This window comes from Bufo bufo, chromosome 1, assembly GCF_905171765.1.
Source record: "Bufo bufo chromosome 1, aBufBuf1.1, whole genome shotgun sequence".
NCBI classification, from domain to species: Eukaryota; Metazoa; Chordata; class Amphibia; order Anura; family Bufonidae; genus Bufo; species Bufo bufo.
In genome coordinates, this window is record NC_053389.1 from 731099243 (window position 1) to 731126987 (window position 27745).

The 27745-nt window shown below is 41.2% G+C and overlaps 1 protein-coding gene across 1 annotated transcript in view; it reads right to left on the reverse strand.

Annotated features, from left to right (window-relative positions):
- Nucleotides 1-27745, reverse strand: part of UNC5D (unc-5 netrin receptor D) — a 709113-nt gene that overhangs the window by 240599 nt on the left and 440769 nt on the right. Inside the window, 2 exon segments of the mRNA XM_040415688.1 lie at nt 9139-9306; nt 21198-21378. Of these exon segments, the coding sequence (XP_040271622.1) occupies nt 9139-9306; nt 21198-21378 (349 nt within the window).

Below are 27745 nucleotides of genomic sequence, written 5' to 3' on the forward strand. Positions count from 1 at the left end.
ACCACAGTCCTGGGCATCTGAAATCGCTATGGAAATATTCGCCGATCTTTTAGGTCAGGAACCGGCTGCCTTCAGATCATAATCGAGCCAATCTACAGGGCCTTGAGACCCGTGCGAAGCCGAACGAAAGACCCAGGGATGTGGTCTGTGGCTTGCTTTCTTTTCTGGACACTGCCCGCATAATGGCTTCAGCTAGAGACAGAAGGCAGATCACATACGACGGAGCGGACATTGCACTTTTATCAGGACATTGTGCCTTCCACGCTTGCAAAAAGGCGCATCATGAAGCCACTACTTGATGCACTGAGAGCGCAAAAAATACCATACGTGTGGCTATACCCCTTTGGCATCTCGATCCTGAAAAATGGGAGACGCATAGCGATCCACACCCCAGATTACCTAGAGAAAGCCTGGGAGGCTATAGGAGTGCACCCGTAGAAATTCCTTCGTGGATGCCGATAGCTCAGCCCGCAGACCTACTGCGACTCACACAAGTAAAGCCCTGGAAGAAGGTGCTGAAGGCAAAGACCAAGATAAACAAGGCAGCGTCCAGGCACATTCCCCTCCACCCTGAAGACGGATCCAGGGATTGAAGGCCTCAGCTTAAAAGGACAGCCATAATTGTCACGGTTGTTCATTAACCCGTGGGGATTTTTCCCACATTCAGGGTCTGGGCTCTGAACTTTGGGCCTATATTTCTCAACTTGCCAGTTCTTATCAATAGTTTTGAAAAGTTATTATGGTTCCGGTTTACTACTAAAATGCTGCGTATACCTTCGGTATATGCTCTCAGCTATCCTTCCTAAGTAAACGTCTAGATAGATACTACCCTCCCCTCCCTCTTTGTTACCCCTAACCCCAGATTTGGGAATATCACTGCCTCCCACATAGCCTTTCTACAGGAAACCCATTTACGTCAGAAGAAAATGCCAAAATTGCCATCTCGCCCATTCAGCCAATGGTTTCATAGCACCCACCCCACCTCAGTCTCCAAGGGAGTTTGTATTGCCATACACCACTCCATACCATTTATACTAAACTAGCATCTTACAGATGCTGAAGGTAGACTCTTGATTTTGAAAGGGGACTAGCGTCACAAAAATACACTTTAGCCAACTTGTACGCCCCGAAAATACAGCTACTGTACAATGGCTTCTTAAAGCCTTAGACATTATTAAACTTTTTGCAGAAGGTGCAGTGATCTTAGGGGCGGATCTCAACCTGGTATTGAACCCAGAACTTGATTCTTCCACATCCAAGTCACATATTGCGCAGAAACATATCAGTAGGCTTCACAGAAAGCTGTATGATCTACAACTGATAGACGTATGGAGAAGTCGCAACAATACGGTTAAGGACTACTCCTTCTTTTCCAAACCACATGGCTCATACCAGAGATTAGATCATATTTTAACATCTACCTCTCTTTTGCCTGTCTCTAGCGTTGCCGAGATCGGGAGCATCACCATCTCTGACCACGCACCATGCCACGTGAACCTCACCCTGGCTTCTTTACCAAGAAGAGAATGGAACTGGAGACTCAACGAGTCCCTGTTGAACAACAGGCTACAATCCGAACAGGTTAGGTCTCAATTAGAGATGTATTTTGGGATCAACTCCACCACACACAGCACTTCCCCTATTGTATGGGAAGCTCACAAGGCTTACGTTAGGGGGTGTTTTATTTCTCTGGGTACCAGGGTTAAAAAGGAACACCAGAAGATTCTAGACTCAATACTAGCTCAAATAATGAGGGTGGAAAAGCTAAACAAACTATCTGCAAGTAGAGAGAAACAAAGGGAACTCACGGAGCTTAGACTGCAACTTAACAAACCTTTAGCCCAGAAAGTAAGGAAACAGATGTTAAATTTCCAACATAAAGTGTATGCCCATGGGAACAAAGGGACAAACTGATGTCCTCATTACTGAAAAAGAAGAAAGACGTAACATACATTCCTAAAATAAAAAGGACAGATGGCAACGTTACCCAAGAAACGCCTGAGATAGCAAAAGCCTTCCAAAAATTATATGAGGGGCTATACAACCTTAACCAATCAAAACCCCCAGACCAAGAAAATATTAGAACATTAAAGAGCTCCTACACTCCCTTAAGTTACCGTCAGTACACTCTGATGACTCAGACTCACTAACTAACCCAGTCACATCGGAGGAAGTGAGTTCTATTATACGGAGCTTCCCCCAGGCAAAAGTCCGGGACCGGATGGTTTGCCTCTTCTGTATTATAGGAGATTTCAGGACATCCTTATGCCCCGATTTACCGACGTCTGTAATGCGTTATTGCAGGGAGGTCACCTCCCTAGACAGACACAAGAATCGTATGTCACACTTATCCACAAAGAAGGCAAGGATCCTCAGAACTGTGGAAGTTATAGGCCAATCTCCTCTTGAATCTGGACCTCAAGATTTGGGCTAAATTCTAGCAACTAGACTAAGCAAAATACTACCCTCCTTAATTGGTCCAGAACAGTCAGGATTTGTCCAAGGCAGAGAAGGGAAAGACAACTCACACCGGATGTTTCACGCAATCCACGCTGCTAAAACAAAGAGGTTCCAGTTGGTCCTGCTGAGCATAGTCGCCGAGAAGGCGTTCAACAGGGTCAACTGGAACTTCATGAAATTGACCCTGGAAAAATGTGCCATTCCTGATCCATTCATACACTCGATATTTACTCTATACCAGCAACCACATGCCAGATTGAAAGTCAATGGCACACTCTCCCCAACCTTTGAAATAACAAACGGGACAAGACAAGGGTGCCCATTATCCCCATCCCTATTCATACTGGTAGTAGAGACCCTCATTCAGCTAGTCAGACAAACCACAGAAATCAAGGGTGTTAATTATGGTCAGAAAGACCTAAAATGTACTGCTTTCGCAGACGACCTTCTGTTCTTGGTGACTAACCCCGATAAAGGTCTGGATCACTTAGTTAAAAAGATTGAAATATTTAGCCAGATTTCAGACTTTAAAGTTAACCACTCAAAATCTGAAATACTAAAAATTTCATTACCAGATTCAAGAGCAGCCTCTTTACAGACACACCTTCACTTCCACTGGACTAAGGGACCAATAAAGTACCTAGGGATACTGATACCAAGGGACCTAGATGATCTATTTAAATGAAATGATATACCCCTAAAAGAGACATTACACAAACCTTACAGAAATATAGCTTGCCCTACCTATCCTGGATGGGCAGGAAAAATGTGCTCAAAGCCTATGTCTTTCCCAAGATCTTATACGTAATGCAAATGGTACCGATACACCTACCAAAAACATTTCTTCTAGAGGTCAGGAAAATCTTTTCTAAATACCTGTGGAATGGGAGGAGACCTCGAATCTCACATACTATTCTAGTTAGACATAGGGACAAAGGGGGTTTGGGAGTCCCAGATGTTTCAAAATACTACCAAGCTATACAACTGAATAGGTGATTAGAGTCAGTAGACCCCAAGAGACAACCAGATGTACAAGAGTTACTTCATTATAGTGTAGGCCCTTCACTCCAAAGTCTCATTTGGCTACCTGAAATAAGCCCAAACAAGAACAAAGACCTTGATCCCTTATTAAAAGGGATTAGAGAGACATTGAAAGAGCTCGGTAAAGACTTAGCCCCCAACCCGTCTCCTCTATTGCTAGCAAGCCTTATCCCCGACTTATTAGGAAACAACAGGGATATCCTCCCGGAGATCTGGTCTTCGATAGCACAGGTTAGACTGGGGGAGTTGATCCCTGACACAGAAGCATCTATATTGAGCAGGCTACCAGAGTGAATAAAAAACTCCCCAAGCTTTTTTCTCACAAAGTCATGTATAAGTGCTGTGTGTGGTGGGTTGAGAAGGAAGTGCAGCTCAGGGAGACCATTGACAGATTTCGAAAAGATATTGTCTCCACTTCCCAACAGAGGAAAATTGAAGCAATTTATGTTCTGGTGGGGAGCCGAGGGTGAGGTGAAAAAAGCCTCTGTACATTAGAGAATGGGAAAGAGAGCTTGACACTGTTTTTTCAGATCAGGAACTTAAAAAACTTCTAGCTTTTTCACATGGATCGTCACCATGTATACGTCTACAAGAAAATCATTTCAAGCTCCTCTCCAGATGGTACAGGACCCCGGAGTTCCTACACAGGAGGGGTCTGTGCCCTGATCGGCTGTGCTGGAGATGTGGCAAAGGAGTAGGCTCATTATATCACTCTAGAAATGGTGTTCTTTTCACTACCAACTGATCTTTATCGGCCATCTAAGCACAACTTAGTAACCCATCTCATATCGGCTGCTAAAGCCATTATACCTCTCAATTGGAAGAATACTAGTACTCCCTCAATACAAGAATGAAAGGCTAAAGTCAATCAGATTTGCCAATTTGCAGAAATGACGAGTTGGATCAATAGAGTTGGATCAATAGAAGTCAGCTCTCTGTGCTTTTATTGTGTTAAAAAACCGTTTTGATCCATATGCAAATGAACCTGATATGTGTCCTGTGTCCGGAGATGAGTCCAGCGGAAAGGAGCCCAGCACCACCCCGCGACCTCCGAATCTCCTCCTTGCTGGCTGACGTCACAGAGCTGGAGCGCCGAAATCTAGCGATGCGCGAGCTAGCGCATGCGTAGTTTGTTCCCTGTGCTGATGCCAGCACAGGGAATGAACATGATGCCGACACTGCGCATGAGCTAGCTCGTGCATCGCGAGATTTCGGCGCTCCAGCTCTGTGACGTCAGCCAGCAAGGAGGAGATTCGGAGGACGCGGGGCGGTGCTGGGGCTCCTTTCTGCTGGACTCATCTCCGGACACAGGACACATATCAGGTTCATTTGCATATGGATCAAAACTTTTTTTTAACACAATAAAAGCACAGAGAGCTATGGGAACTGGGTATTGCAGATGTGCTAGCGGCCATCTAGCAGCCCATGTCCCCAGCTCTATGCACAAAATACTGGTGACAGGTCCCTTTAAGTCTTCTGAAATAATGACCCCTAAATCCCTTTTCTCAGATACTGAGGTTAGGACTGTATCACTGATTTTATATTCTGCTCTTGGGTTTTTACGCCCCAGGTGCATTATCTTGCACTTATCAACATTAAATTTTAGTTGCCAGATTTTTGACCATTCCTCTAGTTTTTCCTAAATTCTTTTCCATTTTGTGTATCCCTCCAGGAACATCAACCCTGTTACAAATCTTTGTGTCATCAGCAAAAAGACACACCTTCCCAGCGAGGCCTTCTGCAATTTCGCTGATAAAGATATTAAACAATATGGGTCCCAGAACAGATCCCTGAGGTACCCCACTGGTAACAAGACCATGGTCGGAATATACTCCATTGACTACAACCCTCTGTTGTCTGTCCCTCAGCCACTGCCTAAATCATTTAACAATATGGGAGTCTACACACAAAGACTGCAATTTATTGATAAGCCTTCTATGTGGGACAGTATCAAAAGCCTTACTAAAGTCCAGATAAGCGATGTCTACTGCACCTCCGCCATCTATTATTTAGTCACCCAATCAAAAAAATCTATAAGATTAGTTTGACATGATCTCCTGAAGAAAACCCATGCTGTTTTTCATCTTTCAATCCATGGGATTTTAGATGTTCCACAATCCTCTCCTTAAGTATGGTTTCTATTAATTTCCCCACTATTTATGTCAGGCTTACTGGCCTATAGTTGCCCGATTCCTCCCTACTACCTTTCTTGTGAATGGGCACAACATTTGCCAATTTTCAATCTTCTGGGACAACTCCGGTTGCCAGTGATTGGCTAAATAAATCTGTTAATGGTTTTGCTAGTTCGCCGCTGAGCTCTTTTAATAGCTTTGGGTGTATCCCATCAGGCCCCTGTGACTTATATGTATTAATTTTAGACAGCTGACTTAGAACCTCTTCCTCTGTAAAGACACATGCATCAAAAGATTCATTAGTCTTCCTTCCTAACTGAGGTCCTTTTCCTTCATTTTCCTTTGTAAAAACTGAACAGAAGTATTCATTGAGGCAGTCAGCTCTCTTTGCTCCAGTAGTTCATTGGAGTTGCATGAATTCGTCCTAACTAAATATGTATGGATTACAAATTCATTAAATTAGAAGAATATTTGCAACTCAAGATTCTTAATTCAATTGTAAACTACTGTAAAACATACTGCAATAAACTTGCCAGGCTCCAGAAGGATATCCTTCTATATCAGCATACTCTGCACCTGCTATTACCGTACCTGTGTATGACCATTGTTTAGGCAGACTATGTTACCTGTTTTACAGTATTTCTATACACCATGGGCAGGTTTTCAGGATCTATTTTAGTTTGTACACTCTGCATGGAGTTTATCTTTTTTTATTACCCCTCCAAGACTTGTGACTATGATTCTGTTTTCCTTTTGATGCTGTATTTGTCTTTACAGTTTCAGCCCTGTTTTATGCAATTTTTTTAAATATATTATAAATCTTTATTGTTTTTTAACATACAAAATCCATTTTTACAAATATTTAATTTAATATCATTTAATAAGACATACATATCCCACCCTACCCCCTTATTCGTTGGCCGCTTTCCTCAGAACAAAAAAAAACACACACTCTAGTTATCCTCTCTCTCTCGCCTCCACCCCCAGCTCCAACTCATGATATAGTTTGTAGGATTCTAATTAAAGGTTCTAACGCTGATATTTCCCCTCGTCTCAGAACAGGTCCCTATACCAACCATTTCTGCCATATTCTAGAAAATCAATATTTTTTCTTGTTGTTTACCAGATGAGCTTCCTCACAAACCAATGAAGTTCTAACCAAATTCTCCCATTCCATGATCGTAGGTACAGCACTACCTCCCCAATGTCGGATAATACACTTCCTAGCCTGGAAAAGTAATTTGGAAGCTATTTCTCGATGTTGAGAGATATCCATTTTCCCCATTACTCCCAGTATACATATCTCGAATTGGCTAGGGACTTTAATCCGATGGTATTTCTCTATTATATCTCTGACCTTTCTCCAGAACTCTTGGATCTTTAGGCATGTCCAAAGTATGTGAACATCATCCACCCCTATCTCCCCACACTTTAAACATCTAAAGACTTTGGGTTTATAACACTTCATTAAAGACTTGGGGGAGTAATAGAGGCGATATAATATGTTGAATTGGGTGATTCTATGGGAAAAATTCTTTGAAATCCTATTTTTCCCTGTATAGCCAGATCCCAGAACTCTTCTCGCTGGGAGTTTCTAGCATCTTGCCATTTATGCATTAAGCTGTTTACTGCTATCTTCTTAGTCTTTCGTTGCAACAAACATTGATATATTTTGGAAACTAATTTCCCCCCTGTTTTTAAACCAGAAATGTCAACTAGCGGCTGCGGAAGGGAAAATCTTGTGATCTATGTGAACCTACAAACAGCATAATATCATCCGCATACAGAGCAATTTTTTCCTCGTGCGCACCTGAACCCCACAATTTCTTTGTCTTGCCTAATCATATCTGCCAACGGCTCCATAGCTATAGCAAAAAGCAGGGGGGAAAGGGGACACCCTTGTCTAACCCCCCTACAAATACCAATATTCTCAGAATATTCCCTATTTAGTATAACTTTTGCTGAAATTTCAGTATACAACAGCCTTACCCATGATATAAAGTTATCTCCAAAACTCATTTTCTTCAATGTTGTAAACAAAAAGGGTCATTCTACAGTGTTAAATGCCTTTGAGGCATCTATGGTAACAATAAGTCGTTCACCGCAATTCGTGGGTTCAAGCTGGGTGTTCACAAAATAGCGCATAACATTATCGGTTGTAGTTAGGCCTGACATAAATCCCGTCTGATCCTCATGAATGCCCTGTTTTATGCCATTAATTACTCCTTACAATGCAAAAAATAGGAGCCTCTCAAATGCTGATCAATTGGCAGAGTCATGACTAGAAACTTTGGGGCTCCTCTCCTATCATGTGCCAAGTTTATTGCTAAAGTGTTCTTATGTGATAATGGGGCCACTAGGACCTGTCCGTCACCAGGACTCGGGTAGCCATTGCTATCACTACACTTCCTATTACCATGTGCTTTTCTTTTGGCCAGAAAACAGCTTTAAGGCACACCCCTACTCTCTTCCCTTTCAACCACTCTTAAAATTCATGGATTCAAATGGCATGCCTATGGATGTACAGTATGGCCCAATGACTTATATACTGTAATATACTACTGCACGCAACTCATGGCTTGTACGGTGCATGATGGCTTACTCCCATGAAGCTTTAAGAGTATGTTCACACATGGTGGATAGGTTGCATATTTTCCATCTGGATTCTATGAATTGAAAATCTGCAGTGTATTACAGCAGCAGCAATGTGGTAAATTTTAACAAATGTCATCCACAAATTGTGGAAAAATATATGTGCTGAATGTGCAAGAAAACAGCATGCCCTTTTACTTCGCAGATTTTCGCCACAAATTTCTTACTTTGCAAGTCACAGAGTGACATTTGTGCCAAATCTCTTAAAATCATTAACATTTTGTCAGGATTTGTCATGAATTTTGTTGTCAAACTCAGAGTGGATTTTTTTTCTGCTCAATTTACATCCCAGGTGGATTTACCCTGAGAGTTCGGTTTCAAAGGAGTCAGTGGCTAAAGATCCTCTAAGTCATTTGTGCCCAAAAGCTTAGCCTTGATGAGTAATTGTACAGTGACAGATACCCTCCACTCATAAACTAAAATTTAACTATAAGGTACATCAGAAATGTAAAGTGATCATACCTGTGCCTTTTTCTAGAATGATGGTGTCTCTTTTGTCAAGATCTGGTACTGTGACTACAGAATCTTAGACTTGCCAACAGAGCTGCTCTCTGCAAGTATATGACATGTTCGCCACCTCCACTGCCTTGTGATGAACCAGCATCAATGACCAGCTATGGTAGTAGAGTAGTGTGGAGAATCTCTATCAACAAGTTTAAGACTGGTGACCATTTTATAAAGACAGAGCCAGATCTTGGCCATAAAGGCACTATAATTCTAGCAGAGGGCACCAGGTATGAGGAATATACATTTCCAATGTAAAACCAATTTTAGGATTTTATTTGCTTAAAATAATCTAACTTGCTAATATCAGATACAAAGAGAAGTAGAGCATACAAACAATGAGGCTCACCAGGACACTGTGAGGAACAGCTAAGTTTCTGCATAGATGACCCTACGCAGAAGGTGCCACCATTCAGAGGCGTTGGGTTAGTGCAGGTCCTGGAACGTTTCTGGACTCCACGGCCACAGCTCACGCTACATGTTGACCACTCTAACCATGATGACCACCCTCCGTTCACTAGAAATGATAAAGAAACATACATTGTATGCACTGAATTCCAACAAATACAATGTAAAAAAGTGCAGTTTTCTATTGTTTAGCTAAAGAAGAATTGTATTTATTTATTCAAACCCGACGACATCACTGGTACTTCAGTGACCTCATGTGTTGTATATCAAATGCTGACATTTTACTGAGTTAGAATGTAACTACGGACACTTTTAGATGGAGTCCATCTCCCAGCAGTAGTCTGAATACATTTTCTTTCCTCAATGCCTTATTAGCTTAAAGCTTTAGTCAAACTCTTTTACTTCCCAATTTCCTTGACAGCTATTTTCTTCACAAGTAGATTCCTGAGTCCCTGACATTTCTGCTATAAGAAACACATATTTCAGCTACAATCAATAGTTTCAGCCAGTGAACTTTTCATTCGGCCCTTCTTGGCCACAAGCTTGCGGCGTGCTGAGGGCTGACTGACAGTAGTAACCTGTCGGGAATTCCAAGGTTAGCACCAGTTTTTTAAAAGCAGTCACTATAGCGGAACCAGCACTCGCAGCTGAAGAAGGACCCTGTTCCGCTCTTAAATATTACATTGAGTAGCAGAAAGCAGGAATTAAAGCAATAATAGATAAAATAAAGATGAGTGAATCCATTCTAAACTAATCAGATTTGTAACGCTTTTCACAAACTATTGTTTGCCAGACAAATCCAAAGTTTTTGCAATTCGCTACGGACAAAACATGTAAAAATAGCACCCATCAATTTGGTTAGGAACCCAGAGGAAGGAAAAATATGGAGGAAGTGCGGTAGGGTTTTCCCTGATTGGCTCAGAGACTGAATCAGGGGCCAGTAGGCAGGCAGATCCTTTTACTAAGAGAAAAGAATCGCCATTCTGTCTTCAGCTTGTGAACTGAAGGATGACTTGTGCAGTTTCTATTACACAAGCCACTAATGTAGCGTGATAGGGACAATATAAGGAGAATATAGGGAGAGTATAAGAATGTATAACTGAGTATACAGTATTTAAGGGACTTTGATCAGGGAAAGCACGAGGGAGTGAGAAGCTGTATAATATGTAGCACTTCAGCCACCTGTAGCAATTACAAGTCCACACCGGGAGCTCTGCTTATCCCATATCTGACAGTCTATCAAACATGCAGACTTGGGTGTTCTTGTTACCTCACTCTGCCAATATTGTATGTGAGTGAGCAATAGAAGTCATACTCACAAGTCGGGGTACAAAACCTGTTGTTTCTTTTTATTTCTTTAATTCATTCCAGTATAAAATGATACATCATGCGGGTGCTGAGACAGACATCGTTCACACCTCCTCTCCTAGTGTTTCCTACTAGAGCTTTTCTAAATGCACTTAGCAATTAGCTCAGTACCAGTAGATATGTGGAGAGATAACGGGAGGTGTAGAGTTTGCCTACACCCAGTCCATCCATGGGATCACTTATAAGGGTTACATATCCAGTATGCCTCGTTTCTTTGTATATGTATGGTACCACTATTGACTTTTTAACATTGTTTAAGATGAATTAATAAAGTATATTTATTTTGGGGAATTTGTTGTGTAGTTGTACTTCTCATTTTTGGAGTTATAGATTTCGTCTGACATGCGCAGTGGTTACATAGATTTTTGGAGCCCTATTTTCATTGGGGAAACATTTATTGAAGAAGCATGACCCTGCTTCTACTCATAGTACCCTGCTGAAACAACGTACATCCTTAGGGTATGGCCAAACAGAGCGTCTGAGCTGTGACTGCCTTTTGGCCAAGTACCGCGCGGCCGTACTAGTCAGCATTGTTTATCCAGTCTTCTCATGACCACATGGTTTTATGGGTTACTATACGACCATTAACAATGAGGACCGAATAAACAATGTGGTTCTAATTATTTTAAGTGGTATTCTGGTCATATCAAGTTATCCCACAGTTATCCACAGTAATAGGGAATAACTATTAGATATGTGGGAATCTTACCGCTGTGACACCCACTGATCACAAGAATGGGGGCCCCAAATTCCGCTGCTACACTTATTTGTATTGGAGTACCTAAAATAGCTGAGTGCTATAACATAGTAACATAGGCCCAGATTTATCAAACTGGTGTAACGTAGAACTGGCTTAGTTCCCCATAGCAACCAATCAGATTTCACCTTTCATTTTGGACAGCTCCTTTGGAAAGTGAACGGACAAATCTGATTGGTTGCTATTGGCAACTACACCAGTTCTACTCTACACCAGTTTAATAAAGGTGCCCTATAATTTGTAAGGCTGAAAATAGACATCTGTCCAGCCATTTCAGCCTGTTATACTTCAAGTTGATCCAGAGGAAGGAAAAAAAAATAAAACTGTGAGGTAGAAGCCTAATTTTTTCATTTTAGCTGGAAAAAATTCCTTCCCGACTCCAATCAGAATAACTCCCTGGATCAACGACCCACCTCTAGTAGCTATAGCCTGTAATATTATTACACTCCAGAAATACATCCAGGCCCCTCTTGAACTCTTTTAGTGAACTCGCCATCACCACCTCCTCAGGCAGAGAGTTCCATAGTCTCACTGCTCTTACCGTAAAGAATCCTTTTCTATGTTTGTGTACAAACCTTCTTTCCTCCAGACGCAGAGGATGTCCCCTCGTCACAGTCACAGTCCTGGGGATAAATAGATGATGGGAGAGATCTCTGTACTGACCCCTGATATATTTATACATAGTTATTAGATCTCCCCTCAGCTGTCTTTTTTGTGAATAAACCTAATTTTGATAATATTTATGGGTCCTGTAGTCCCCCCATTCCAGTTATTACTTTAGTTGCCCTCCTCTGAACCCTCTCCAGCTCTGCTATGTCTGCCTTGTTCACAGGAGCCCAGAACTGTACACAGTACTCCATGTGTGGTCTGACCAGTGATTTGTAAAGTGACAGGAGTATGTTCTCATCATGGGCATCTATGCCCCTTTTGATGCAACCCATTATCTTATTAGCCTCGGCAGCAGCTGCCTGCCACTGGTTTCTACAGCTTAGTTTGCTGTTCACTAAAATTCCTAAGTCCTTTTCCATGTCAATGTTACCCAGTGTTTTACCATTTAGTATGTACGGGTGACTTGCATTATTTCTTCCTATGTGCATAACTTTACATTTGTCAGTGTTAAAGAGGTTGTCCGGTCCCAAAATCTAAATTCTTTTTCTATGCTCCTAACACCCCTCATCATGCATACATATGCCCCCAATACCTGATTTTAATGTCTGAGCTTTCTTTCCCCCCTGGAAAGCATTAGATTATCCTGGCAGATCTGTTTACTTTCTCCCCTTCTTGTTTTCTTGAATACTTAACTTTATTGATACACAAGCCTGGCTGCACTGCACAGAGATGAGTCACAGGCTGGCCACGCCCCCACACTGCTCTGCCTACAGCGGCTGCACTCACTACAACTCCTGTGTCTATCTTTCTACACCCAGACATGAATCTACTTCTCACTTGGTGTCTAAATCCCATTACTGACCGTCCACAGGCTCTTCCCTCACCATCTCCAGAATGTAATAAACAGCTTGTGTATCCAAACACATCTGTATCTAATCCTATCATGTATGTGCCTGATACACAGCCTGGTGTGTGTGCAAGACTGCCTGCTGAAGTGTATATCTAATCCCATCTTTCATGATACAGCCTGCTGAGCTGTGTATCTAATCCTATCTTGTATGATCCTGCCTGCTGAGTTGTGTTATTCAGAAGGGGGTAATCCTAAAACATAACATTTATTAATAATGCAGATAAAATATATAATGTCCAAAATATAGTGTGCAAAGACAAACATTGGGATATGAGTATGCCTGCACATGGGCGTCCGATGTGCAGGCATATTTATCTTTATTCTGCACCACCATTTACCTCTTAACTTTGAGGTTGCCCCTGGAGGGTTCCACCATCTTGGCATACCTCTAGACCAGCTGACTTATCACGTCAACTTGCGGTTTGGGATTAATGATTCATCTAAGGATTGATCCCTAGAACCTTTTCCATCTCCCCTGATGAACTGCTTTTTGTCCTGGCAGTGAAACATGGGTGTAGGGAGTGTTTCATGTATATTTAGGGACATATCGATTTTTAGACTTAGGGACAGGTTCCGGATGGGGTCGTCCTTGTTAGGACGAGTGCCCTGTGGTCAGGCTGCTACTCATTATTTAGTATCAGGGCTGAACGGCTAGATAGCCATAGGGCTTGAACAGGGACCCTACACAGCTGTGTATTACTGCCATCTTTTTGTCTACTGGACATCATCCTTAGATGGGTACATCACAAATACAGTTTGTGGTGAAGGATCTGGTGACCGTCCCTTGGTACCGGTAGGACTTGCTGGTTACTAGTGCCGCCGTGCACTTTATTTATTGTATTTTTTTCATTTGGGATATTAATTATTGTACTAATTGGGGGTCCACTACCCTCTATCCCAATGTTTGTCTTTGCACACTATATTTAGGACATTATATATTTTATCTGCATTATTAATAAATGTTATGTTTTAGGATTACCCCCTTCTGAATAATATTTTGACCTCAGGTAATCTACAGCGCAGGCATACATCAGTTCTGACCTCTCACTTAGGAATTATTTGTTATCTGCTGAGTTGTGTATCTAATCCCATTTTGTATGATACAACCTGCTGAGCTGTGTATCTAATCCTATCTTGTATGATCCTGCCTGTTGAGCTGTGTATCTAAACCCTTATGCACACAACCATACCTATTTTGCGATCCACATTTTTTGCAGTCTCATTGAGTTCTATGAATTTGAGGTCCTCATTTTTAGGACCAGAATAGGACTTGTTCTATCCTTACTGGAACTGACATACTGATGTAGGAAACACACTAATGAAGTCCCTGTGCTTTCCACATGTCAGTCCTGCTAAAGATAAAACATGTCCTATTCTGGTCCTCATAATGCAGATCTAAAATCCATAGAACTCAATGGGACTGCAAAAGGAAATGTGAATTGCACATGGACAGTATCCTTATTTAGTGGATCCACGACTGCAGACTGCAAAATGGATACGGTTGTGTGCCTGAGCCCTATCACTCATACTGAGCGCCCATAACCGTGACATCCACAGTGCTCCTATAACAGTCACATCCAGAGCGCCCCCATAACAGTGACATCCACAGTGCTCCTATAACAGTCACATCCACAGTGCTCCCATAACAGTGACATCCACGGCCCTCCCATACAGTGACATTCACAGCACCCCCATAACAGTGACATCCACATGGCCCCGATTAACAGTGACATCCATAGCACCCCCATAACAGTGGCATTCACTTTGCTCCCATAACAGTGACATCCACGGCGCACCCATAACAGTGACATCCACAGACCCCCATAACAATGATATTCACAGCACCCCCATAACAGTGACATCCACAGCGCCCCCACAACAATGACATCCACAGTGCTCCCATAACAGTGACATCCACAGTGCCCCATAACAGTGTCATCTACAGCGCCCCCATAACAATGACATCCACAGTGCCCCCATAGCAGTGACATCCACAGCGCCCCCATAACAGTGACGTCCACAGTGCCGCCATAACAATGATATCTAGAGTGACCTACAACAGTGACATCTAGAGTGCCCCATAACAGTGACATCCACAGCACCCCCATAACAGTGACATCCACAGTGCCCCCATAACAGTGACCTCCGCAGTGCCTCTATAACAGTGCCATCCACAGTGCCCCCATAACATTGACATCTAGAGTGACCTATAACAGTGACATCTAAAGTGCCCCATAACAGTGACATACACAGTGCCCCACGTGCCATTCACAATGCCCCAAGTGACATCCAGTGCCCCCTGTGCCATCCACAGTACCCCATGTGCCATCCAGTGTGCCCCACGTGCCATCCAGTGTGCCTCATGTGTCATCAATTGTGTCCCCTGTGCCATCCACAGTGCCCAGTGTGCCATCCACAGTGCCGCAGTGACATCCAGTACCCCCATGGACCATCCTCATTGCCCAATGTGACATCCACAGTTCCACAGTGCCCCCATGTAACATCCAGTGTGCCATCCACAGTGGCCCCACGTGCCACCCAGTGCCCCATGTGCCATCCACAGTACCCCATCTGTCATCCACTGTGACCCATGTACTATCCACAGTGCCTAGTGTGCCATCCATAGTGCCCCATGGGCCATCCTCATTGCCCAATGTGACATCCCACAGTTCCACAGTGCCCCCATGTGCCAGTCAATGCCCCAATGAGATCCACAGCATAGCAATCAGCTAATAATAAAGGAGCAATTCTGCCATTTTTGTTTTTTACGGCATTCACCATAGGGGATATTTTACATGATATTTTTTAAGTACGGATCGTTATGGATGCAGCGATACCAAACATGTGCGGGAGATTTTATGTTTGCAGTTTTTTTCATTGACATTTTTTTCATTGAAAAAAGCTTATTTTTTTTACTTTTTTTATTTAGGAAATGTTTTTTTCCCCTTAAGAATACTATAACAGGAAATATTTTGATTGCTTTTAAAATACAATGCACTATACCTATAGTGCGTTGCATTCTAATGTCAGTGCTATAATGATGTTGACAAGCAGACTGCACCAGAGAGGTGCAGCCTGCTGGAAAACACTCAAGGCAGGCTTGGGGCCCCAGCCAGCCTTTACACACATTGACATCCCGCAATCGCATTTGTGGGGTGGCGATGGGAGACAGAAGGAGTCCGCTCTTTCCCAACTTACATGTGGCGGGAGTCATTGCCTGCGGCATGTAAGAGGTTAAACAGCCCGGATTGGCACTCCTGCTGATCTGGGCTGTTAGAGCAGGAACGTGACTCTCCCCATGCAGCGATTAGACAGGGCCACCATGAAAAGGCGGTGGCCCAGCTTAAGGCCTATTAGTGACCGCCGTAAAAAGGCATATTGGTGGTCACTAAGAAGTTAAGAAACTAAAAAGGCAAAAATTTGTGCTCCTTGTCTAACAAGACAATGCATATCAATAGGGGGCATAAAAGCATAACAGTTGAAGAAGCATAAGCATATGACCTATAGGGTAGGACAGTAGTGGAGATGAGCAAATTTCTACCCGAACCAAATATGTTCCAATTGCCTTGAAAGTTGGTATATACTGTACACTCTCTGGTCTTCTAGAATGTATATATTTTCTAGGAGACAACACATGTCTATTGCCCAGAAACCGAAAGTACCATACTAGGCTCTTTTTCTCCCCTGAAATTAATCACAAAAAAAATGTGGATTCGTTACAATCCTAATTTTTTGAGAAAAATATTTTTTTTTTATACTGAACTGGTAGAATCTATTCACTCATCCTTAGTACGTACGATTCGTAAACAATTCTTGAGGATCTTAAATAGTATATACCCCAAGATATTGTCTACAGGAGTCTGCAAGAACAAGTAACCAAATATTTTCTTATTCAAGCAGCCCAAGTTGCTTCAGGGAGTTTGCTCTGGGTATTGTTCGCTATTTCTCAGTAATTTACCTGTCTTGTTTGAATGTGGAAGATAATATTTACAAGTCCAAACTGCTGTGTGATGTAAATGTACCTGGGGCGTTGTGATGATTGACGGCTTCCCTTTAAATGGGCCTATGTCAGAGCTGGATTTGTAAGGAATGACGCATCCATGATGCAGGCACCGCAGGACTGCTCAGTATGCTGCTGGTACATGGTGTTATGCAGACAGAGGGTCTGTCTGCACGTTGCCTGAACGTACTTCAGCCTCATGCAGGCACAGCTGGGTTGAATGGTAACTGCAGAAAGGCAAGAGGCTTGTAAGTGGATTCTGCAGTCCCTCAAGGCTTTACACAGTGGGGTATAGTGTAAATAATATTGATCATATGGAATTCTGGTTCAGGTATTTTAGGATCTATCCACCGCACACTGGTTTCTATTACGAGCAGGCATCATGCGTAACATTCTGGTAATTGTAGTAATTAATAGTACAACAGAATCTGAACTTCTTGTTCCATGGCTAATTCCCTTCCTGCAAGTCACAGCAGTTAATTGACAGCAGAGCCGTTAAAGGGGATAAAAAAAATTACCGAAAAACATGGTCTATGAATTCTAGCGTTCAGGCTTGTCAGGTCTTTTACAGCATGCAAAGGTTATATGGGGCCAATTGTAAGCTCCTGCCACATTACAAGAATACTAGAAGTCTAGAAGACGGTCAAACGTTCAAGACCAGTGGCCCCAGTTTATGGTATTATGGTGCTACTCAAAAAACAATGTTTACCTATAGTGTTGAGTGAATTTAAGTATCCAAATTTCAGGAAAAATTTGATTTGCCATAAAGCTGAAATTCCTTGTGGTAGCAAATCAATTTTTCCTAAAATAGTGGCTAAAAGTAAAAAAAAAAAAAAAAACTATACTCACCTCATCCACTTGATCATGGAGAGGCTGTCCGCTCCCATCTTGATTAAAGAAAAGCTGCCAAAGGACCTGCGTTGAGCGTGAAGACGACACCACGTGATGACACTAGCTGCACGCAGCGACTTCAATAGAGATGACGTCACTGCGCGCTGTCAGAGTGATAGAGTGATCACATGGTGACATCTTCATGCTCGTCACAGGTCCTTTGGTGGGTTTTCTTCAATCAAATCAGGAGTGGATGGCCTCTCCGCGATCAAGTGGATGAGGTGAGTATAGTTTTTAATTTTTTTTAACCCAAATTAACCCGTGAGCATCTGAATGTGGCACGACCAGCATTGAATGCCCCATCATTGCTCCCGCTGTATACAATGGAAGACAATTCGTAATGTATTGAATTTCTTTACGAAGTTTGGTGAAGCAGCCGAATAGAATTTTTCAAAACTTCACTCATCTCTATTCACCAAGATTGATTTTAAAATTTAGGGTTCAATTGGTAGACTTGGCAAAATCAAGGTGATTCACATGTCCACAAAGGAGAGAATTTGCTGCTGCAGGAGCTATTTTAGGACATTGCTCCTTATAAGCCACCTTCCATTGATAGACATTTCCCCCAAAGTAAAGGCTCAGAAATGTCAGCATACCCTCATCTCTCCTCCTATAATGGTTTAAAGGGGTTTTCCAGATTAGAAAACCCATTTTCACATATTACTAAATTGCTAGTCAATGAAGGGCAATCTATAGTTCAACTCAGAGTAGAGGACTCTTACAAAGGCATCTTTCTTTAACTTTGGAGGACCTGTCCAGTCCTGAATACACAATGCATTGATTTGATTTAACATTGTGTATTGCTTCATTTCTGCTGTGGTGGTACAGCAGAAATTTGAACACTCACTGCCAGGTTTTCCCACCAAAAAAAATAAAAAATGCTGGGAGTTATGGCAATTGGAATACCGTGATCTACTTACTTCTAACAGGTAGTGATGTTCTAAAATGGAGAATCCCTTTAAGGGAGGCAGGCATGTGCATATCATGGAATGCATATACTATGGAAGCTGGTCTCTTTTGTTGTGCTAAAGTTGTTTTACACAAAAACTGAACCTAGACTGATATTAGTCATAGTCACATAGCAATTATGTTCAATGGCAGCATACTATAATAGGCCATCCCTTGTATTATGCTTTTTATTAGCATTATTCAGTATAGTAACACTCAAATCCATAAAAAAAAAATATTATATATTGTAATTGAATTATTTTATGTTATAGCGGTTAAAGGGCCAGTGCGTTCTGACGCTGATCCTTACCAGGGTACTTAAAGGGATTGTGTCATCTGAAGCATTGATGACATATCTCTAAGATATGCCACCAATGTCTGATAGGTGAGGGTCTGCACCTATCTCTAAGACAGAGTCTGTAAAATGATGGAGAGTGGACTGCGCATGTGCCGCTGCCCTCCATTCATTTCTTTAGGACTGCCAAAAATAGCCGGCTTTGCGCGGTGCAATTCCCATTCATTTCGATGGAACTTCTGAAAATATTTTCATCACCCCCATAGAAGTGAATGGTGGGCGATTGCACATGCGCGGTCCGCTCTCCTTCACTTTGCAGGTTCGATTTTAGAGATAGCTGTGGGTTCCAGAGCTATCAGATAGTGGTGGCATAACCTAGCAATATGCAACCAATGCTTGAGATGACAAAAACCCTTTAAGGCACATTCCTCTGTGGCAAGGTGCCTTAACAATATGCCAGTATCCGGTAAAACTGTCTGCTCATGAACCAACTTTCTGTTTGATTTCTAGTTTCTGAATGTATAGTACAACTGCTAGCCGTTAGGTTATGTACAGTGACTTCATAATACTGTATCTGTTCTAGTCTACTATATCTAAGTAAAAAAAAAAAAAAAAAAAACATGCAGCAGTCCTACATCTGTCTAAACCGGGAAAAAGCCACTGTAGTTACCTTTGAGTCATTGAAAAACAGAGTTATGCAATCACATATTCATATTCTAGAGCAGGTATCAGCAACCTTCGGCACTACAGCTGCTGTGAAACTTCAACTCCCAGCATGCACACTTACTTGGTGGTTCTTGTAACTCCCAAGTGAAAAGAGGATTCTGGGAGTTGTAGTTCCAGAACAGCTGAAGTGCCAGTGGTTGCTGATCCCTGTGCTAGATGATGAAGCAATCTTATGGGTTCCATCTGGAATGAAAGCTCCAACTAGAGATAAGTATCTTCATTTGTAGGTCATGCTCGGTAAAATTGCATCCATGTGGATGACTTTTTCACCGCGAACCTGTTATATGACTTAAACCTAGCCAATCCTCAAAGGCCTCCTGGGGCAGAGTGCAAAAAGCCTGCTTTTATTCAGTAAATCTAGGTGGAGTTCATTGTGTGTGTGAAGGAGCACAATAATATGTCATACTTTTTAGATGCACTGCAACTTAGACATGTGTACAGAAGTAGATAAAGATGATGATTCATGTTCCCAGCTGGAAGAAAAAAGGCTTGTGGTCCAAAGGCAGTTCTTATTTAATATAGATATGGCATCAACTTTTTATATCTAGAGAAGATAAATAAATGGATGACATTCCCTGTCATGGTGGTTTCATGTTGGATTGTTATAATAAATGAAACAGCAGAACTGGACTATGAACATGGAAGACTTTGAAATGTCTCTTTCAATTTTAAAATTGTTCACAGGTAAACTAAGAATAAAAAAGAAAGACCCTAGATAACTTTGAAAGGAGAACTTAATAAAATCTTCTGACAGTAGCATTATGGCTTGATAGTTAGAACTTAGAAAGGGTTGACTTGTAGGATTAAAATCACGCAAGTCATAAACTTTGAATAGCTGGTGGCCAAACGCTTGTTGGCAATAACAGTTCCTTAAAAACTCCACTTAAGGCTGCTTTAACATAATGTTTGGTCAGTGATTTCCATCAGTGATTATAAGACCAAACCACTGATGGAAATCACTGACAAAACACTAACTGTGTGAAAGTAGCCTAACTTATGCATGCTCAGCGGGGCCGAAGGTGCATGTGCTCTGAATGTGGAGAAGGGAGAAACCTGCTGCTAGACACATCTGCGGCAGCTTATCTCCCATGAGAACAAAGTATTGAGCATGTTAATATTCAACAGCCCAAATCTTTTTCCCCCATCTGCCAAAGAAACTTTGGTGATACATCCCATATACAATAGATGGTCAGCCGATCCTGCTGAAAATATTGTGTGTATGGCCATCTTTAGGTTTTATTTCAACCAAGTTCAGTTTAACATAGAGTTTGTATGTTCTTCACATATTTTGTGAGTTTTCTATATGCTTTTTGTTTCTCATAGGCTGAGGTCTCTTTCTGGTTCATTGTTTGTACAGACCATGCAGATCTGGGATCGGTAGTGTATAGACAAACTCCTATGCAATACTTTTCTCTAAGCTGGCTGAGTTATAAGGGGCTATGTAGTGTTACATCTTGGAGTCAATTTACGTAATGAAGTGAAATCCAGCCACCTACCATACACCACAATGGTAGCTGATGCACTCCTCCTTTTAGCAACAATATTGGATGCCATACATGTGTAGTTCCCAGAATCAGACAGACGAGCATGTCGTATGATAAGGTTGTGATCTGCCCTGGTGTCAATATTTTCGTCCTGCAGGGCATCAATTGGTTCTTCGTTTTTAAACCATTCAACCTAAAACACACAATAAAATGAACAATTTACTAAAACATTCATGGCCTGTCAGCAGTATAGTTCTGTTGTTAGATAACTCATATACAACCTTAAGGGGGTCATTTATTAAACTGGTGTAAAGTTGAACTGGCTTAGTTGCCATTGCAACCAATCAGATTCCTTGTTTCATTTTCCAAAGGAGCTGTCCAAAATGAAAAATAGAATTTTATCAGTTGCTATGGGAAAGTAAGCCATTTCTACTTTACACCAGTTTGATAAATGATCCCATAAGTGTTTCTGAATGCACATTTTTCTTATAAATATGGCAACTCCAGTGTATTTAATGAGATTCTAATTTTAATAAGGATTATTTCCATTATTATTGGTGGAGCATAAAGATATCAGTGAGACATAATTACAAAAAGTGTATTGAAACATATACTCAGCAAACTATAGAACCCACAAAAAGCCGCAGAGCTGCATATCTCATTGCAATATCATCTTTGCCAAACGGTTTGGTCTAGAATCATAATCAGTGTAGAGCAAATAGAAGTATCTGAAGTGGACTTCAATCCAAATTTCAGGAAAAGTTTGATTCATCAGAAAGGCAAATTTCCTTGCTCTTCATTGTAACAAATGAATTTTTCCTAAAATGGTGGCTGAAAAAAATATATAATTATACTCACCTCATCCACTTGCTTGTGGAGAGCCCATCCGCTCCCATCTTGATTGAAGAAAACCCACCAAAGGACCTGTGGCGAACATGATAACCTCACCACGTAATCATGCTGGGCGTATGCAGTGATGTCATCAGTGGTCCACCCCTAAAAAGGCTTTAGGCTAGTCAAAGATGTCACAATCAGTGTTGAATATGGCATCTGAGGAGTTAAATGATGAAGGCAGCGTGATCACTGTTCCCCATAATTGCGCCCGCTCCATACAATTGATAGCGATTTGTGATAAAGTAATTTGTCACAAATCACTTACAGGACCTGTGATGACATCATCAAAGGTCCTTTAGCTTTCTCCACTGACGATAGGAATTCCTGACTGAAACTGGACAGGAGCCAGTATTAAAGGTAATTAGGGGGTTGGGCCTACGCCACTGTCAGGAATCTGATTTTAATTAACTATTAAAAAAAAAGATTAGAGAATAATACATTTCTCAAAATTTTATTCAGGTGCGATTCGGCCATCCAGTTTGATTCAGGCCTGAATAAATTTGACCCTAACCAAAACTTCTCTCTCTTTGTCTCTTACTCTCTTCATATTCCGAATCAAATTTTAGAATTGACTCGTTCATATCTAGTAAAGATTATGATTTAATTCGATATATGGTACAACTATGCAGTTTTCTGGTAGGTTCCATTTATTGCGACTAAAGATGAGCAAACTATTTTGGGATTCAGTCCAACACAAATTTTTGGACATTCATTTCAGACAATAAAGAAAGCCTAATACACAAATGTGTATTTCTCAACAATAAATATACATTGTCTAAGTGGTACTCTTTCTCATTATGGAGAGCCCATGGTACGCCGAGTACGCAGTATTATAGGCCAGACGATGCCCCTTCTATGCCACATACATGTGCAGTATTGTAAGCCAGGCAACATGCCTGGTACACTGCGTACGTGTGTGCTTTATTGGACCAGGCAATGTCCCTCTGGGTTTCTGGGAAAGATATTTAAATAAGCTTTCCTAAACCTAGTTTACATCAGCAAATGTTTAACATGATAATTTGTATATATCTACCCATAAATCCAGAGAAGTGTTGCGAGCCTACAATAGTCATCATTAGAGATGAGCGAATCAAAGATGACGAAGTCGAATTCGCTCCGAATTTCAGGAAAAATTTGATTCTGAATGAATGTGAATTTCCTCTCGCTTCGTGGTAACGATCGTGATTTTTCCTAACATGGCAGCTACACGTGTGAGGACATGGGGCAAGGAAATCTGGGAAGGCGGGATGACCCATAATGCCATGCATGCAGCCATATTAGCAGCCAGCCAGCCCGGTGATGTCAGAGCCCTATAAATACGACGGCCATCTTAGATTCTGCCATTCACCATCGTACTTTGTTCAGGGACAGACGTTTATGCAGGCGCTAGGGAGAGTGAAAGAAAACCTCATTGTGAAAAAAAATGTGTTTTTGCACGATAAGGATAGGGAGAAATCTTTTCACAACATCAGTATAGGGACAGACGTTGCAAGGTCTAGGGAGAGTCATGCAGAAAACATCACTGGGAACAAAATACGATTTACAAGTGCAGGGAAAGATTATTTGGGGATCCAAATAGCCATTATACAGCTGTCATTCCAGAAATTTGTTGTAGGGGTGCAAGTGTTTTGTTGAACAGTCTTTAGTGGCTTATATCTGTGGAAAAAGAGAAATATATACTCTGTTCACTACTTCAGCTATATATGGTGAAAGCGTTTAGTGCCCTAATATAGTACAGTACGAGAAAAATAGACGCTGTTTACATTTGGTGTTTTTTGCTCTAAAAACATCTATTGTCAGTTCAGTACAATACGAGAAAAATAGACACTGTTCACATTTAGTGTTATTTGCGCAAAAAGCGTTTCTGGTCATACTTCTAGAGAAAAAGAGAAAAATACACGCTGTTCACATTTGGTGTTATTTGCGGTAAAACCATTTATTGCCAATTTAGTACAATACGAGAAAAATTTACGCTGTTCACATTTGGTGTTATTTGCTCTAAAAACATTTATTGTCAGTTCAGTACAATACGAAAAAAATAGACGCTGTTCACATTTGGTGCTATTTGCGCTAAAAGCGTTTCTTGTCATATTTCCATAGAAAAAGAAAAAAATACACACTGTTCACATTTGGTTTTATTTGCGGTAAAACCATTTATTGTCAGTTCAGTAAAATACAAGAAAAATAGGCGCCGTTCACATTTGGTGTTATTTGTGCTATAAGCGTTTATTGTCATATTTCTAGAGAAAAAGAGAAAAATTCACGCCGTTCACATTTGTTGTTATTTGCTCTAAAAACATTTATTGTCAGTTAAATACAATATGAGAAAAATAGACGCTGTTCACATTTGGTGTTATTTGCGCTAAAAGCGTTTCTTGTCATATTTCCATAGAAAAAGAAAAAAATACACACTGTTCACATTTGGTGTTATTTGCGGTAAAACCATTTATTGTCAGTTCAGTAAAATACAAGAAAAATAGGCGCCGTTCACATTTGGTGTTATTTGTGCTATAAGCGTTTATTGTCATATTTCTAGAGAAAAAGAGAAAAATTCACGCCGTTCACATTTGTTGTTATTTGCTCTAAAAACATTTATTGTCAGTTAAATACAATATGAGAAAAATAGACGCTGTTCACATTTGGTGTTATTTGTAGTGTTGAGCGCGAATATTCGAATTGTGAATTTTAATAATGAATATCACCACTTCGAGAATTTGTGAATATTTAGAATATAGTGCTATATATTCATGTTCACGAATATGCTAATTGCAAAATTTATCGCGAATATCGGCACTTAGCAACATCCCTAGCAACCAATAGGAAAGTTGCCTACCCCTTAGTGTTGATCGCGAATATTCTAATCGCTAATTTTTATTACAAATATATTACATTGCCAATTTTCGCAATCAAGTAAATAATGAATGGAATCACGAATTCTTGAAATTGCGAATTTATAGTGAATATTCGGCCACAAATTAGCAAAATATTGCAAAATCAAATATTGCCTATGCCGCTCATCACTAGTTATTTGCGCTAAAAGTGATTTTTGTCACATTTCCACAGATAAAGAGAAAAATACACGCTGTTCACATTTAGTGTTATTTGCGCAGAAATAATTTAGTGGCCTATTACAGTACAATACGATAAATATATACTGACCACGTGAAGGCATATGTTCCACAGACAGGATCCGTTTTTTTGTGGGTTATTATTCTGACGGATCAGATGAAGGGCAAATTACGTCTCAGAAATGAACCGCTGCTCCCGATAGCAGCTCCTTGGAAGGTCATGGAGCGTCCCATGGTCCCATGACTGCCCAAATAAGTGAAGTGTGCAGTGTGATTCTAATAGCGAAGCCTATCATCTGCATGTCATGCTGACTGCCAGTATTATTTCACTACCCCAGCATACTCCCTATGCGTGTTACTGCAAGGCACAGTGTTCTACGCCCATATAAAGACTCTATACAGCCCGGAAATAGCCGTTTTTTTATGTGATTCGTCGTGAATTAATTCCCGAAAATTCAGCAAACCGGCCTAATCAAATTTTTGAGAAATTCTCTCATCTTTAGTCATCATGTATATCAACTGTCTCCATAATAGAAATAGTACCCACCCACAGGTTCCCCCGAAGGCCTTGAACTAGAAATGTTGTTCTCATCTACTTTTCTCTGATTTAAAGGCTTTTGTCCTGAAAGAACTAATTGCAGTTATGCAGCTTAGCTATTTTCTAGCTTTGGTACATAAACCTGGTTAAAAGGTAGGAAACCATCTCTGCCAAACTGATGTGAGAAAAAAATGCAGTGGGCATTGCTGCGGAGTAGGGATGAGTGGACCCATGGATGTTCGGGTTCGGGACCTGCACTTTGGTGCGCTAAAATAGCTGTAAAATAGTCGTAGTAAGGGCTAGAGGGCTGCAAAATGGGAGTAAGAGCAGGACAATTGTCCTGCAAACAAATGTGGAAAGGGAAATGATTTAAAATAACATAGAATAGATGAAAAAAATGAAAAATAATAATCTCGAACTAGTAGGCAGAGGTTGAAGAGGCAATGAACGTGGCAGTGTAGGTGGATGTGGCTGTGGAAGAGGAGGAGGTAGCCAATACTGTTTTTTTTTTTTTTTTATATATAAATTTGGGAAGGCCCCAAAACATTGTGAAATGGAAAAGAACGCAAAGAGAAAGTGCGCTGGAGTATAACAATGTCTGGGAGTGGCTGGTATACTTGTCTACTCAGCACATGGTACGGACAAGTCCTGTGGGATCTATGCCTGGTTCATTTTAATGGTCGTGAGCTTGTCCACGTTGGTTGTGAACAGGCGGCTGCGCTTGTCTGTGATCACCCCGTTGTACCTTCTATCTGTGTAGGCTTCACTGTTGGTTTTGGCTCACAATAACTGATAGAAATAACTGACCAAGTAATTAAAGTGTAAACTCAGCCGAACAAGCGTGTTAAATGATTTTATTTTTTTGAGTAATTATTGGGTTAGTAATATAGCCAGGACATCTAAAGCAGAACCCGACTACTTCCAATTTTTTAATGATGAGAAGCTGCCATTTTCAATAAGTAAAGTATTCACCCTCATAGACATATTGTAAGAGTTCTTTTTATTTTCGTCAGGTTCAAATTATAGAGAGACTGCCATGTTCATCTTTGCTTGCAGCATCCTCATAAATCCCTCAGCAGGATATAGACTTTTCTGTCTATATCTATGTTTCTAATCCCATTATAAAAACGGGCTATAGCAGAGGATTCTAGCATTGTTTAGTTTGTAATGTTATGCTGGACCAATCCACACGACAGAGATGTAATTCTGCAAAACATACGATTCTAGTCATAGGTGTAGCTATGTGTAATGCAGAGGGACAACAGTGGCACCAGGGCTTGAGGGTGGTTAAAAGCTCTTCAGCCACATAACAAGACAACATTATTATTAATGGCACATGGTTGGTAGGGGCCTTAAAGACACAATTTAATATTGGTTAGGTTCTTTGTTTGATCTCCTCTAAACGGTGGTCTCCTGAGGGTTGGGATACCCTCGTATACACAAGGACGTTTCCTATCATCAGCCACATGTATGTGAGTCAAGTTTGTGGGCTCTATCACATATTTTGCATTGGGGTCCAGGAACATCAAGTTAGACCTCTGCCTGGTATCAAGGCCTTAGTTATCAGTGGCCTCCAACAATTAGATACTCACATACAGCAACCCCAGAGTTAGGACCCTTGCACATGACTGTATGCCCTCCGAGACATACTGTCCCTGAGCGGGCCATATGTCCTGGAGCGGAATTGATCGTGCGCACAGGAGTACACAGCATCATAGATTACAATGATGCTGTGCATGTCCGCCCGCCCGCGGTGCTATCGTCCCGCACTCATAAGATCATATGAGTGCAGGACAAAAGCCCAGCGGGCCCTTAGTCATAGCTTCTGATCCATTCGACAAGTTACAGATGTAGCAATCCTCATCTTGATTCTTAAAGATATAAGTAAACAATATCAAATAATTGTTAATTGACCTTTTGCAATGATTTTCAGTCGCTTTTGGGACACTTTATTGCATGGTGATGTGATATCACATTCAAGTTTAGTACTACTGCATCTGTATACTAGTGTAGAGCACGCTGATGGACAACCTCAAAAATTCCCATAGCTTCCTGGATCT